Source organism: Diadema antillarum, unplaced genomic scaffold (genome assembly GCF_040938485.1).
Source record: "Diadema antillarum isolate AM-2024a unplaced genomic scaffold, OU_Dant_1.0 seq00000618_RagTag, whole genome shotgun sequence".
Classification (NCBI taxonomy): Eukaryota; Metazoa; Echinodermata; class Echinoidea; order Diadematoida; family Diadematidae; genus Diadema; species Diadema antillarum.
In genome coordinates, this window is record NW_027271541.1 from 3615 (window position 1) to 18967 (window position 15353).

The 15353-nt window shown below is 37.7% G+C and overlaps 1 protein-coding gene across 1 annotated transcript; it reads left to right on the top strand.

Moving 5' to 3' along the window:
* Positions 1-1474: 1474 nt before the first annotated feature.
* Positions 1475-14042, top strand: LOC139736005 (retinoid-inducible serine carboxypeptidase-like). The gene is made up of 14 exons (XM_071646752.1): positions 1475-1695; positions 4016-4182; positions 4676-4765; positions 5512-5667; positions 6658-6732; positions 7374-7446; positions 7837-7874; positions 8237-8365; positions 9216-9297; positions 10125-10235; positions 10973-11035; positions 11693-11770; positions 12287-12450; positions 13409-14042. The coding sequence occupies exons 1-14, from the start codon at positions 1623-1625 to the stop codon at positions 13475-13477; spliced, it is 1368 nt and encodes a 455-aa protein (XP_071502853.1). The 5' UTR covers positions 1475-1622; the 3' UTR covers positions 13478-14042.
* Positions 14043-15353: the final 1311 nt, after the last annotated feature.

Genomic DNA, 15353 nt, shown 5'->3' on the forward strand with positions numbered 1-15353 from the left:
GCCTATTTAGGTATGCGTATCTCCATAATAATTATGTAAGTAGGCCTATATTGATTTCTATATTCCATCCAGTGAATAGCTGATTTCGAAAGACTCGCTTCAAAGTAAAGGTTATTGGGTTATATGTATAGTCACGAGCATCTCTAAAGCATTATGATAATCAGAATTACAATTATAGATAAAACTCATTATGTGCAGTTGAGAGTAGAATGATGAACTGCAGCCACGCATAACAAATGGTTGAATATAGGCTAAATGGAAATGTGCTCGTGCCATCTCATCCATCTTGCGTGGTTTCTATGACCATGCATGTCTTCTATATATTTCTTACCACTATAGTGCTATATTACCTTCTCTTTATATATCCATTGACATTGATCACCTGTAATTCAACACATCCATCACTGAGGATGTGTCATTGTCTTGGTTTCGCCATAAATTACTAGTGGAGCAAAACTCTCATTCGAGCTATATCATGATCTCCCATATCAATAAATTGGCAATTAATTAATGATTTAATGAGTAGATTTTTAACACAAATTTTGAAGTTGATATCATACAGGTTCAAGATTAGTTACTACGTGACATTGATATATTGCAGTAGGCCCTATTTTACGATAATGGTTGTGCCTTCTTTTTCTTTCTCACGTAATGTTGATTATGTATACCATTATTGCAACAAAATGTTGTAAGTTATTTTGAGAGCAATAAGCAATGATGTGGAAAAATAGATTTAAGCGATGGCGAACCCGTACGGTTAATAAACAAGACAAACTCGCGATACAGTATCTTCGATGTTAATGATTTTTTTTTTCTGTACATCTTCACACTTCATGTGGACTCTGCAATGTTGAAATAATGTAAATTGTGGGCATTCGCAACTTTAAACACCCTGGCTGACTTGGCACAACGATCAGGGCGCTGCATAAGATTCATCATGGATAAAAATAACTATAGTCGTGGTAAATGCAAATAGTTTCGTTATGACTGTTCAAGCCGTGTGGGGAGGAAAACTTTAAAAATACAAATTGACACTACTAGAGTCAAAGCAATGACCTTATGCAGGAAGCCCATGTCACAGGATAAACCAAACCTACATCTATATGAGCAAGTAATTCTATACTTTTAAATGGAATAATATCCCACTTTTAAAATGAATATTCCGCTTTCAGCGTCATAGAGAAAAGACTCTGTTATCACCATGGGCAACCTGTATTTCATATAATGTCAGTTATGCTGCAGGTAGTAATCGTGGATAGGTTGAAATTACGTATTAAACCTTTCAATACCAGTCAAGTTACATAATCTTGGACTCAGATCACCCATTGACACCCGTCCGCACACGGAGACAGGCCAAGTCACCTGACCACACTTTTGACGGTCATATGACCACAATGCCTGAAGTCACATGCTCTCCAAGCTTCAAGTTCCGCGTCTTGTCTGATCGCTCGACTGCGACTACTACTACTCTTGTAATGATAATACTGCCAGTCACACAAATGTCTTTGTGATCGGTCTTTGTGATCGTGTCTTTCTCAGATTGAAATTCAGAGTTAGTTGTGGGAGAGAATCCCGTGAAATTGTGCAGCACTGAAGTCGAGTTGAGAAAGGAGGAGAAAAATATGAGGTCTCTTACAAGCCTGCTACTGGTCATTCTGAGCTTGTTGTTGGTCCTGTCAACGACGCACGTGAACGGTAAGGTTAGAATCAATCAGGGAGCGCGGCCCCGTGTGAAGTGCTACTAGATCTGTACAAAGCCGTCGTGCTGTTTTTGCGTGAAACCAGATCAGAGGGATAACAGTAACTATTACTCTCACATTCCAGAAAGTTTGAGGACTGTCATGGCAACTGTGTCAGATCAGAGACAGAGTTGTGTTGTTTATTTGTTTGTTTGTTTGTTTGTTTGTTTGTTTTGATGCATCTTGATAATCATTTGATTACATTTTGTTGTCAGGTCAATCAAAATCTCAAACTTTAGATCGCATCTTAATCTTTTAGTTAGGATATATCTATCGCCTTATTTAATACTAACTTGGGTATACTTGGTTGTAGAGACTGGAAGCAGAGCTTATGTCCCTCGTTACAGTTTTGTCCCTCGTTGCAATTCTGTCCCATCTCAGGTAGGTTTCATACTTGATATGATTATTTCTCCAGTATCTTTCTAGGGAAGACTTGAATTGGTTTATGGTGGTAGCATTGATGACTTCCTTAGGTAGTGCATTCCAATTGTTAACATTTCTTATTGAGAAAGCAGACTGCCTCAGACTAGAATGTACACGTTGTTTGACAAGTTTGAGATCATGACCTCTCGTTGAACCACTGGCCAACTGGAAGAATTAAGAGGGATTTACTCTATCGAAGCCTTTCAGGATTTTGAACATCTGTATCAAGTCAACCCTCTGCTTTCTGTAAGTCAAAGTGGGAAGATGCAGGTCTCTAAGTTTTTTTGGGGTATGTCATCTGTTTCAGTTCAGGAAGAAGCCTTGTTACCCTTTGCTGGACTTTTTTTTTAGCATGTCCTCATCCCTCTTCAGTGTTGCGTACCATACTGAGTTGCAGTATTCTAATGTTGGTCTCACAATTGTTTTGTAAATTGTAGAGTGAGAGAAAGCCCTTCTTCTGCAGAGTTGATAAAGATCTCTTTATCATTCCCACTTTGATGTTGGCTCTCTTAGCAGCATCTGCTGTGGGTTTGCTGAAAGACAAGTTCTCTTGAAACAGCACCCCCAGGTCTCTTTCTTCATTTCCACAAATGAAATGGGATTTGTGTCAGTATCCAGTGTATAGTCATACCTGTGATTTTTCCTTCCGTAGTGCACTACTTTGCACGTGTACTCTCGTTGAATGGCAGCAGAACCAATTTGTTACGGAATGTGTATCCCTCTGTAACAAGTCTGAGTCAGTTTTTGAGTCCACTATCCTGTATAACTTGGTATCGTCTGCAAATAGCTTCACACTTGAATCAGCTGTAGAAGGCAGATTGTTTATGAAGATGTTGAACAATGTTGGTCCAAGCAATGTGGTATGCCACTTGTCACAGAAATAGAATTTGACTCCTTCCCATTGATCGTCACTTTTTGGGTCCTGTCTGTAAGGTAGTCAGCAATCCAGGCAAGTATAAGGTACCATCTATTCCGTATGATCTAAGTTTGCATATAAGATGCCGATGTGGCACACTGTCGAATGCTTTTCGGTAGTCTAGGTAGATACAATCTATGGTATGACCCTGGTCAATTGCATCAGTCCACTCCTCACAAACCTCCAACAGTTGAGTACAGTAAGATCTTCCAGCCCGAAATCCATGCTGTTCGTCACTCATTAACTTGTTCTGCTCTAAGTGATCCATGACACAATTTCTGACAATTTTCTCCATGGTTTTGCATACAATAGATGTAAGACTGACAGGTCTGTAGTTGGCTGGGTCACTCTTTTTGCCTTTTTTGAAGATAGGAACCACCGTAGCTTGTTTCCATACAAGTGGACATTTTCCCTCATTGATTAGCTTTGTGAATATTATTTGCAGAGGTTCAGCAATTTCAGCATGTGAAATATCTGTATTTTGAATATCTGTATTTTTAGAACAGAATCTTGCTATCAAAGGCTTGCAGTGTATTTGTCTACTGTCATGATTTAACAATGTTCAATACAACTCCATGAGTTATTTGGGGAAAAAAAATGATTGGAAAAAATTGTACGCTTTTTTGGGGGGTATGCGATATTTTGCATCCCTGTATCTATAGACTTAGTTAAGGCCAAAGGGTGTATGCACATATGATAGGATGTGGAAAATATCAAAAATTATCTGCCAGAGAACCATGAAAACTTGCCAAACCAGAAATGCTCTTGGGGGATGAATTTTGTGCACTGTGAATTATAGCACTTACAATTTATCAGATCCAAAAGGATTGATAATCTTTAAGTTTTATAGCTAAATTAATAGTAAAAAGTCACAATAACTGCGATGAAACTCAACACTTAATTCACCTAATTTGATACATTTCCATGATTCACCCAGCTGCACCCCACTGGAGAAATGAGACCAAGACGAGTGGCCGTCCTGCCCAGGAACCGAAGCAGGACTGGGGCTACGTAGTGGTCCGCCCTAATGCCAACATGTTCTGGTGGCTGTACTACTCAACCCAGCAGCCTTCTGACTCCGTTCCCCTGGTCCTCTGGCTGCAGGTATGGCAAGCGATAGCCCCATTAACTCTGTCATTCCAACCTTTGCCTAACAGGAACCTGGTACAACTTGTCCCTCTTGACCCAGGCATATAATTGGGTACATTGTACCTTGCAATGCTAGCAGGATGCTCTGGTAGAATTTAGTAACAACACCAAGGCTACCCTGTATAAAGAAGACAATATCATTATCATTATTATAGAAGGGGAACCCTGTCTGATGTTAAAGACATGTCTGCATTATGCAGGACACTTTCAAGGAGCTGTTGTATTCCTTTGAATCTGCTACTTGCGATCAGGTGATTAGGGTAATGGATACCCAAGTCTATTAGTGGTGACATCATGACTTTCAAAACTTTTCATACTCATATATGCAATTTTATTCCTCTATTTGCATATTTTTATGCTGCTTAGTATAAAAAATGACTATAGTTTTAAAAATCAAGCCATCACAAAGTATCAAGTATCAGTGTCTTACACCTAATAAATGTTTTAGGGAGGTCCAGGTGGCTCATCAACTGGCTTTGGCAACTTTGAGGAGATTGGACCGCTGGATGTGAACCAGAACCCAAGGGATACAACGTGGGTGAGTTACATCGACCACAAAGTACACAAACTCTGTTATTAGTACACGTGTACATAATTATCTCCTGAAAAAGGATTATATTTGATTCTCTTTCCATCGCTGTAGTGCTCAGCCACAAATTCAACCATTGGTGATATCATCTTTGAAGTCCCAATTTCTTGAAATATCGTATTCACAAAATATGTCACATGTACATTGAGAGTTTCAAATTCTAGAGAGATTTTTAGATTTGCTGGGGGTAAAAATGTCTTGATATTAGCAACTTTCAGAATATTACCTTGCAACGATACAGTCAAGTAAATAATACTTTTCCAAGGCAGTTACAGTTACAGTTACATCTTATTGAATGAGAGTGACAGAAAGATTTATGATCAGAAAACTCCAAACTAGGGAACATGTTTAGTGCTAGCTTGACACAATAGATTAACTGTGAGAGCAGCAAATGATGCAGTCAACCATCTTTAAACTGTGGCAATAAAAAAAGAAAATGGCACAAGAAAATATGCACCTGTGCAATGCCTATGTTTTGCTGAGTTCCTATGTAAGATCCATTTACACAATAAGGTAAATGTTTTTGACCTTCAATTTCTTTTTGATATGTGTTTGTTTTTGGATGATGTGTCTAGAAAATTCAGACTCACTCTAGTACCATTTTTTTGCCATGCACATAAGGGTTAAATGTCCAAGGGTGCCAAATTTCATATACCAGTACTCTGCATCCTTACTTTTCTTCTGTTAACACGCAGGTCTCTGTAGCCAACGTTCTGTTCATTGACAATCCGGTTGGGGCGGGGTACAGCTACGTCACAGCCGACTCCGCATACACCACCAATGTCAGCCAGATTGCAGACGATCTTCTCACCTGCATAACAGCATTCTTCAAGAAACTACCTCAGTTTGAGGTAAGATTGGCACCATCTGTCATTGTCTGGAGCAAGTAGTTTTCCTCCCCCATCCCCACCTCCTGCTGTTTATCAAAACTTGTTGGACCTATGAAACAAAACCAGAACTGCCACAGCTCAAAATAATGACTCACAAAGTAAAAATGATGATATATCTGTGGTCATTAATTGACATTTCAGGGGGAAAGAAAGAAATGCATGCTTTAATACTACAATCAAAAAGAAGGAGCATTATTGGTATGATTAACACTTGAAAAAGGGGAAAAATAACCAAATGGGTATTTTGCATATCCAACTGATGAGTCAAAGTGAGGGTGCTATTTCAGATTTTTTGAATTTGTGAATTGCAATTGCCAACTACAATGTATCTTTGAAGTGTAAGCTTTGGCGGACATGGGAATAGGAATTTCTGAGTGACTATTGCATGACATATGGGCCTACACATTGTACCTTTTCATTCCATGGAGATTAATACTTGTCAAAATTGCCAATGTGGGTAGGGGTGCTGTAAAAGTGGAAACTTTTTGTGGTGTGGAAATTTTCACCTATTTCACAACCAGAAACTAGCACAACAATAACAGCACGCAAATACTTTTGTTGTATGTTTTACTGATGTCTTGATTCCCCAGAATTAAAAGCATGCGGAATACATCTTATCCTGCCAAGCATGCAAAATTACTCGAGCGCAAATATCCACTTTTACAGTAGTTATGAAACATAATGGGGATATACACTCAACCAACTTCAACAGTACTTATGATATTATGAGCTCTTGACATGACCTCTTTAAAACCCATATTGTTCCAGAAAGAGGCTAAGAAAAGAGGCACATGCTCACTAAATATATTTACAGCATTTAGTATTTATGCTGGAACAGAGTACGTGTACATGGAGAAAACTGACATGTCAGAGATGTTGATGACTTTGAAGGTAACATTGTCACCTTGTATCATGTGCCTCATTTGTCTTACTTTATCAATATCTTTACAGACCATCCCTTTCTACATCTTTTCGGAGTCGTACGGTGGAAAGATGACCGCAGCCTTCAGCCAAAAACTGCTGCAGGTGAGTTAGTGCTCAGTCATTGTTTTAATGTGTCTTCTCTAGATTTTGCACATTACTGAAACCTTCAGCATGTTCTAGATTGATTTACTAGTAGCATTTGTACCAGACTGCCTACAACCTGAACTATGCTCTTGCAAAAATATGAAATTAGATAAATACTGGTACTGTGTATAATCTGGTTTCACAAATCAGAACTCAGTGGGAAAAGTGTCTTCAAACTCTGGCTATGATATGTTGATTCAAACTGCATTTTATTAAAGTAAACGTCCTTTTCAACTGGGATGGCTAGTTTTATTTATATCTTCAGTGGTCCATGCAATGCATTGCTTTCTTGAGTACTGGTATTAGAGCAGACCTTGACCACTATTACACAGGTATTTCAGTGGTTTTAATGTATGATTTAGAACTGAAGATTAGTCGATTTCAAGATCCAATAAAAAAAAAAACACTGTGCATATGACTTGGTATGTCACAAAAGTAATCAGATTTTGTTTGTTTGTTTTAACTGTGTCACTGTCAACATGTAAAAACTGTAGATACATAGATGAATAGATAGATAAATTGATAGTTAGATGGTAAGTTTTATTCTTATTTTTCTGTGCATGAATAGAATTTGTTTCAATTTTGCTCACTTTTTCCAGGCAATTGAAGCAGGAAAAGTCAAATCAAACTTCAAAGGCTTTGCCATGGGAGATTCTTGGATTTCACCAGTAGGTAAGCTGCATAAATCATAGGAAAAAAAGTTGTGATGAAGACAAACTAGCTGAAATTATTCCTTCCCTCCACCCCCTCCCCACCCCCTCAAAGAGAGAGAGAGAGAGAGAAATCTCCTTTTCACAGATAATATGTATGTTCATTGCATTTGGTATGATTTTTTTTTATTTTCTTTTTTTTAAATTTGTAGTTCAATTTTCATGGTTTAGGCTATTCATCCAACATGTTTGGATCGTACATTTATCAGAAAAATGTTAAATGATGAAATCACTCTACTGGCATGGTATTTTCATGGTAATAAAAGGCTTTGTCTGTACCTCAGCAGAAATTAATGTCAATGGAATCATGTTATTGTGAACTTTACTTTGACTATTTTTCTATTTCATTCAGATTCTGTGATGACATGGGCACCATACCTACGGTCTACTGTAAGTATTCTAGCCAAAAAATAGGGAAAAAAAATCCTTGCTTCAATCAAGATTTCTTATTTTACCAGTAGCTATGATGATCATTTCATTTATAATTGTTTTAATTTTTCTTTGAAAAAAATAAACCAAACCAAAAAGCACTTGCAAGGAGATGAAATGTGTATATTTTGATTCAGGCTGCTAGCCTCAAATAGTGAATTTTTCTTCGTATAATGATTGTGCAACATACCAAAGAGTGCATAAACAAGCAAATAATGTATTAATCTTTTCTATTCTCTCACTCTTACTGTGTCTTTCTTTCTGTCTGTCTGTCTCTCTCTCTCAATTCTTATGTGTGTGTGTGTGTGTGTGTGTGTGTGCAGTCACTCTTAGATGTTAACGGCTATGCTGCCGTCCAGAGCCTTGCAGAGAAAACCAAGGCTGCCTTTGACCAGGGTCACTACACCGAGTCCACAACACTGTGGGGAGAGACAGAAGATGCGATAGAAGTGGTAAGATTGTAGATATCATCAACATCCATATGTTTGTTTGTTGTTGATTTTTTTCAGCCATTATTGTTATAGAGGGTAGCAAGGTATGTTTTCCTTTTAGTCAAGGTTGCTGGTCTATGATCCCCTTCCCCAGCATATTTTCAATGTGGAAACACGAGTTTGTTTATGTTTTGTCTTCCAAAAACATTTACCATCAGAGTGTGCGACAAAAAGAGCTCAAAATGTCCATTTTGTTGTCTCGCCAGCATAGTGGATGTGAGATATAGGCATCACTTTCTTGCTGTCGTCGTTTTCGTTGTCATTGTCAATGATTATAAACCATATTTAGAATAGCTCATATCACACACAAACACACAAAAATGAATTTGCCTTCTATGCACATAAGGAGAATATACAAATAAAGGAAAATAGACGTAAGAGAGAGAAGAGAAGGACAGGGTGGGATAAAAAGTGACAAAACTTTGACATACAGCACAGAACCTAATCCATTGTCAAGAGAATGTCTTCAAAAGACTGTTGGATGGATATTGTCCTCATGTCTTGTTCTGTGTTTTGTATGTATTACAGGATTACCATTATAGTTTTGCATTTCTGCTAAGAGATAAATCATGAAGTAAACCTTTTGATTTGTGAGTGGACATGTGTCTGTTTTGTTTGTTTGTTTGTTCGCACAGCAGCAAGTCAATACATAATCAAATGCTGACAAATTTGCTCTTAAACAGACCGCACTGTATGACATTTAGAAAGTTAAAACAAGTTTAGATTTGAATTTATTTTATGGCATGCCAGTAATTTGCAAATGGCATTGCTAACAGAAGGCAATCTTCTTTTTTCTCTTTTGTATTAACAGAATACTGACAATGTGAACTTCTACAACATCTTGCAGCACAATGTTCCAGATGAGAAGATGATCAAAACTGCTTCAGTGTTTGGTATGCTGGGGAAATAGTTTTATGTTTCAGTTTGTGTATTTCAAAGACTACAGTCAGGCATATGAAAACAGGAAGAAAGAAAGAAAAGAAATGAGACTTGAAACTTGCCCCAAGGCTTCTTTGTAATGAGTATAAATATAGTCTTAGCAAATGTGATGCCAGGTAGGAGGTGCCTCCATTTCAGGTCACTTCTGGAGAAGATTTTGAAGCGTCGTTACTCTATCTGAGGGATCACTATGAGCTAGCCTCTATTGTGTGCTTTTTGTGATTCCTCCACTATCATCTATATGTTTGTTTGGTTTTTTCTGTATGACCAATGTTTTTGTTGTTTTAATGCCTGATGTGGAAATAAACTCAATTAAATTCAAGATTTCCCTGAATGTGTCAGCATGGGAAATGCATAAATGCAAGGTCCAGAATTGAGGCTGATTTCTCCTAGATTTTACTGGCAAACTGGTTACCCGATCTATTAATAGTCATAGTTTGTTTGATTGTTGAGGTTGTTGTTGTTGTTGTTGTTGTTGTTGTTGTTGTTTTTGGTTGTTGTTGTTTTTTTTTGTGGGGGGCAGTCACATCTGAAAGACAAGTTGATGTGTCTATAAATCATCAGCCTTGTTTCACTCATGAATGCCCCGCCCCCACTGCAAAATCCCCTCAGCTACCCCCACCCCTTCCCATGTACATACATTTTTTGATAGCATGGTCATTCACTTGATTGACTGAATGCTTGATGTTGATGAGATATTGTAGTAAGTCAACTTGTAACATAAATCAACTCAGATAATCTATTATGCTGTCAATTTATTCACGCTTGTATATCTTCTCAGAGCGTTTGCGCCATCGTCATTTGGACGTTTACTCCAACGATGCCCTGAGCGAGCTCATGAATGGACCGATCAAGAAGAAGCTGGGGATCCCAAGCAGTGTAACATGGGGAGGTAAGATGACCTTAAAGTACCATTTAGGTATCCATGGAAACAGCCTGCCACCAGTTGACTGCATAGGATGACCAATGGGAGGGGAGGGAGCAGGATTCATGATAATGATCATATTGAAGACATGTCAGTAACATTTGATGTTAGGTGGTTGTGATGTTTAGCCTCTCTCTTCGTGCACTGTAGAGGGTGAGGGATGCATTACAAAGTCTTGATTTTATGGACATGAATGCTATGAATACTCTGTCTAATTCATTGTTATATAAAAACATATTTTATCATGATATATTATATGCCTAAGTATGTATTTATCTTTAAGATTTGTGACTGCTTGTCAGGGGGCGGATCCAGGAATGCCGTAAACAGGGGGCGTCTTTACAAAAATTAAAGGGGGGTGCAAGCACCCCTCCCCCATTTTTTCTTTTGTTTTCTTTTGTTTTTAATAAAAAATAAAGGGGGAGGGGGTGTGCCCAGTGCGCTCCCCCTGGATCTGCCACTGCTTGTAGATATGACTTGAATCAGCCCAATGGGTAACTGTATGCAAACTCATGATTAACTGACCCTTTGTGTGGCATGAGTTCCCTGATGGGTCAGATATTGAGAATACATAATTTTTTTTTTCTCTCTCTCTTTGCCACTGATTTGTAAGTAAACAGGAACTGAGCTTTTACATAATTTTGCACTCAAAATCATCCTGAAAGCAATTTGTTTATTACTACCCATGTTCCTTCTCCCTCAAGGTCAATCAGGGGAGGTGTTTGAGAAGCAGAGCGAAGACTTCATGAAACCTGTCATCGATATTGGTGAGTAAGCTTGTCACACTAAAGTTTCATCAGTAATCCGTATTGTGTCAATATCTAGAAAAAAGGTGCTTCTAAAAGTTCATGTGCATATTCTGCCAGTGGCACAATTTATGGTTTAATCTACTGAGATTGGAGTACCACAACAAGTTGGCACCAAGATTAAAATGGAAATACTAGTAGAAACAAACAAGAAAACAAAGAATGCAGGGACTTTTTATTAAGAAACAAGATTGTGCAAAAAACTGTTTTCAGACAGTTGGCAGTTGCAATTGCTTTTGGATGTTAAAGGATGTGGGACAGTTTATGAGAGTGTTTGTGGAGCTATTGCCAATGCAACTGCATTTATTTGGGCAAGGACATTGTCGTGTAAATGTATTCTGCAGTATGCAAGTATTTTAAATATTTTTATACACACAAACGCCTTTCATAGATTGATGAGCAAACCAGATTTGGGGTTGTTTTTTTGCTGGATCAGTTCATTTTCCCCCTTTTCAGGAAGGATGTAATGGAGGCGTTGGTTATGTTCAGAAATGATGTCACTTCATACTATATCACTAAAGAGAAAAATATCAAAGTCTGTACTCAGTGGGGATAGATTAATTCACGCACAATGTCAGTTTGTCTGTATTTTCATTTGCTTTGGTTTTTTTTACACAGTTGATAACCTGATCACCAACTCTAGTCTTCATGTCATCGTCTACAATGGTCAGCTGGACTTGATTGTGGACACACCAGGTTGGTGACAAGAGTTATTTCCCCCTTGTATTCCATCTAGTGTTTGCCATTACTGGATAGTGACCATCTGCTGTATCTTGAATTTCTGACATGAAGGAATTGGTTTACAAAATTATAGAGATATCTAGAGCAAAGCAGTGAATACAAACTGAGAAAAGAAGCTAGGAAGGAAAGAAGTTTAATACAAGACGTACATGAGATTGTTGATAAAAGGAATATTGAGATTGAATGATCTGCGCTGCATGGACCTGTTTGCTAGGAGAGCTAGAACTTCAAAGTCTTCAGCAAAACATAATATCTGGACAATAGTTACATCTTAACTGTATGCCATGCTAGTGATAGATTTCCAAGAAATCAGTGTATGTATACTGATTACACAATTATTCATTTTAAGATTGCACAAAGAGCTCTGGTGATAATCCTTTGCCTACAGTCAATCTTACGCTCATAAAGATGTGACTGACCCAAATTTGCTTCAATGGCAAATGCATCAATGCCATTCTTGACTCTCAACAGGCACTGAGATCTGGGTCCAGAAGCTAACATGGCCGGGCCTGGCCCATTTTAACAAGACCTCCTGGAGCCCCGAGTACACAACCGCACATCCCACAGACACGGCGCTCTTTGTCAAGAGCTATGATAACTTTGCCTTCTTTTGGATCTTGAAGGCAGGCCACATGGTAAGTGGGTAATACATGATTTGTCATGCCATGTAAAAAAAAAACGAAAAAAAACACACACATGGTCTACATGTGGTTGACCTCTTGCAAGGCCACCAACAAAGAGTGCCAAATGTGAAATATATTTTCGAGTTGTAGTCTTTCTTTTCCTCAAAGCCCTGATCATTTTCCTTGAGAAATTAGTTTTCTCAAAGCAGGAACTTGGAAGATAGAAATGGGAAAAGGAAAAAGATTAGTGAAAATAGATGAGATATATTTGTTTTTTTCACTCGTGCACATTTAAACTTGCATGTGAAACATTAATGTTAGTAAAACTGCCAAGCAAATATGCCAAATATGACAGCTCCTCTAGAGGCAAAGAGTCCAACATGCAAGTAACAGAATTAATTAGATAGACAGATGGACAAATAAATTCATGGACAGTAGGGGTGAGAGAGGGAGTCTGTGACACTGATTGCATGTCGTCCAAAGGTGACAAAACCTTGTATCTCAGTTAACATATAGTGAAAAACTTCCTAGTTCAATTTTGAATATAAGAAATACTGAGTTTTAAAACAGAAGAATTATCATTGTAGTCCAAAACAACATTTCTACATCGTGTGATATCAACATTGATGTTATTTTGCGATATCAAAAGAATGAAGAAGAGTTTTTGCTTTCCTGAAAATTCATGATTTTGAGATGAGACCTTGTCACCCCATGAATGATGTATCTTAAAGATGTAATTTTGGCTAGTATTCCACACAACATGTAATGGGAGCAAAATTAAAAGGGACAGTTAGGTAGTATACACACCTCATGCAAAACAAAACAACAAAAAGACACAAAATCAACCCCACCTGACTCACACGTGACCCCTGTACTCTACCCCACCCCAATAACAACAACTTATGGAGTTAAAGAGTACCTTTCATTTATAGTAATCGTGATGTGCTTTACTTTTTATCATTTCAACCAGGTGCCAGCTGATGCAGGGGATGCAGCGCTCCTGATGTTGGAAATGGTCATCGGCTCTGGCAAGAACTAAGCCAGGTCCTGGATCTGCTCTTGGACCTGTGAAAGATCTGGACCTTGGGTCAAGCCAGGGCTTTGATAAAAGCTTTGACTAATTGATGCCCAGTGATTGCCATATGTTAGTCCCACTACTTGACATGCACTTCTGTTAGGAACTGAGATGAAATGATGCACATTCTGTTAGAAATGAAAATGTCTTCTAATTGACATTCTAAAATCATGTTTATTGTATCACCACAGTTGGATTACCATAGACCCATATCATAAAAAAACAGAAAGAAAAGAGACACTCTTGTCAGAACTTTTGTACAATGATTGCAGTTACAATAATGGCAACTTGGAAAGCATTCATCCAGCCAACGAGTATCCGAGTCATTGCTGGTGGTAACTGTATGTGATGTCACATTGATTGGAACTATGCGTAGAGTAGGCTCCTTGGAATGATTTGACAGTGAGTACTTTGTAATGTGTTCAGGAAGAGCCATGGTGTGATTCCATAGCATATTTTTTATTTTATGCGGAGATTGACTGCTGTGAGTGTTGTAGTGCAAATATGTGACACAAGTTGATTCTAACATGAAAGCTCATAACCAAGGACAAAATGGAGTGTCATAGCATGTCAGCGGGGATCAGTGTGAGATGAGAAAGTGCTGTGACCTGAATGGTAAAGGAGTCAATATTTGTTTTATATACCAAATGATATGACATGATGTTTTTGTTGGAAATATTGCCGAGACCTCACTGATTAACAATTCCTTACAGGCCACCCGCATAGGTTAGCAAATAAAGTACCGATACTCATTGAGTACATATTGAGCTGGTTGTTCTGTGTTTCAACTGTTTTATAAATTGATTGTAAAAAAAACAAATAATGTTGATGACACAATAACTTCTCTCAGCTCTTATCAGATCTCTTTCTGATGACACTCACTCTTTTCAAGTGTTTATTTTCAAGTGTTTGGAGCACTCTCTGTCCTGACAATCACCAATAAGAGGCTGTCATTTTGAAAATAAACATAAAATCATCCATTGGTTGCAGCAGTTAAAAGAAAATAATGATTAACAAAAATCAACATGTGCAATTACCTATGGACATTATCTGGCAGTTGAGACTTCGTGTTGACGTTCTCTGAAATACATGTATGAATATAAACTTTCTATATCTGTATAACCTGTATCCGTTTGTACAGTTGCTGGGTGTGTTACACAGTGTCACTGGAACTTATAAATGATCTTTGATCATTGTATGACTTGAGATGTAATATCACATATAACAATATGTGGAGTGTGTTAAGATAACTTGGTACACCGATTCTGTGACAATTCTATGAGAAAACAGAAAGGGGATACGAAGGGAAATGTGTAAGCATTTGTATTTTGTCTTTGACATTCCATATCATGTGAATAACCAACATTTATATCTCACAATGTACTACACTATGAACTCTTGAAATTTATAATCAGGGACAATAATTTAGAGTCATTGTGCAGTTCCCATAGATGAAAAAAAAAAAAATTGCTGAAGGTTCACATCATACATAATGCGATATAGAAAGTCTTGATTGTAATCTGTCTTTGCTCGTATCTGTCTGTTTGTTGTAGAGGACTGTTCCTGTTTAAAAGACATATTGTAAAAGAGGAAATGTTTGCACATTTTGCTCAAAAAACCAGTGCGAAAATAAAACCACACAAATTTTCATGCTTATTATAAGTATTACACTATTCTATGTTTTGATTCAGCAGAATTTAAAACTTGAAAATAGTCTTACCTGGAAGAGCATGATAAAATATGTGAAAATTTCCACTTTTACAGTACATGTATATGCCAATATCAGTACTATGCCTTAGGTATACATGCAACAAATTCATAAAGAGTGCTTCAGCTTTGA

What these genes read in the sequence shown, in the direction of transcription:
- LOC139736005 (XM_071646752.1), top strand. Translation starts at nt 1,623, where the DNA reads ATGAGGTCTCTTACAAGCCTGCTACTGGTCATTCTGAGCTTGTTGTTG. An exon ending in TTCTTGGATTTCACCAGTAG is followed by an intron (nt 7,447 to 7,836) that starts GTAAGCTGCATA and finishes TATTTCATTCAG; the next exon opens with ATTCTGTGATGACATGGGCA. An exon ending in CAGAAGATGCGATAGAAGTG is followed by an intron (nt 8,366 to 9,215) that starts GTAAGATTGTAG and finishes TTGTATTAACAG; the next exon opens with AATACTGACAATGTGAACTT.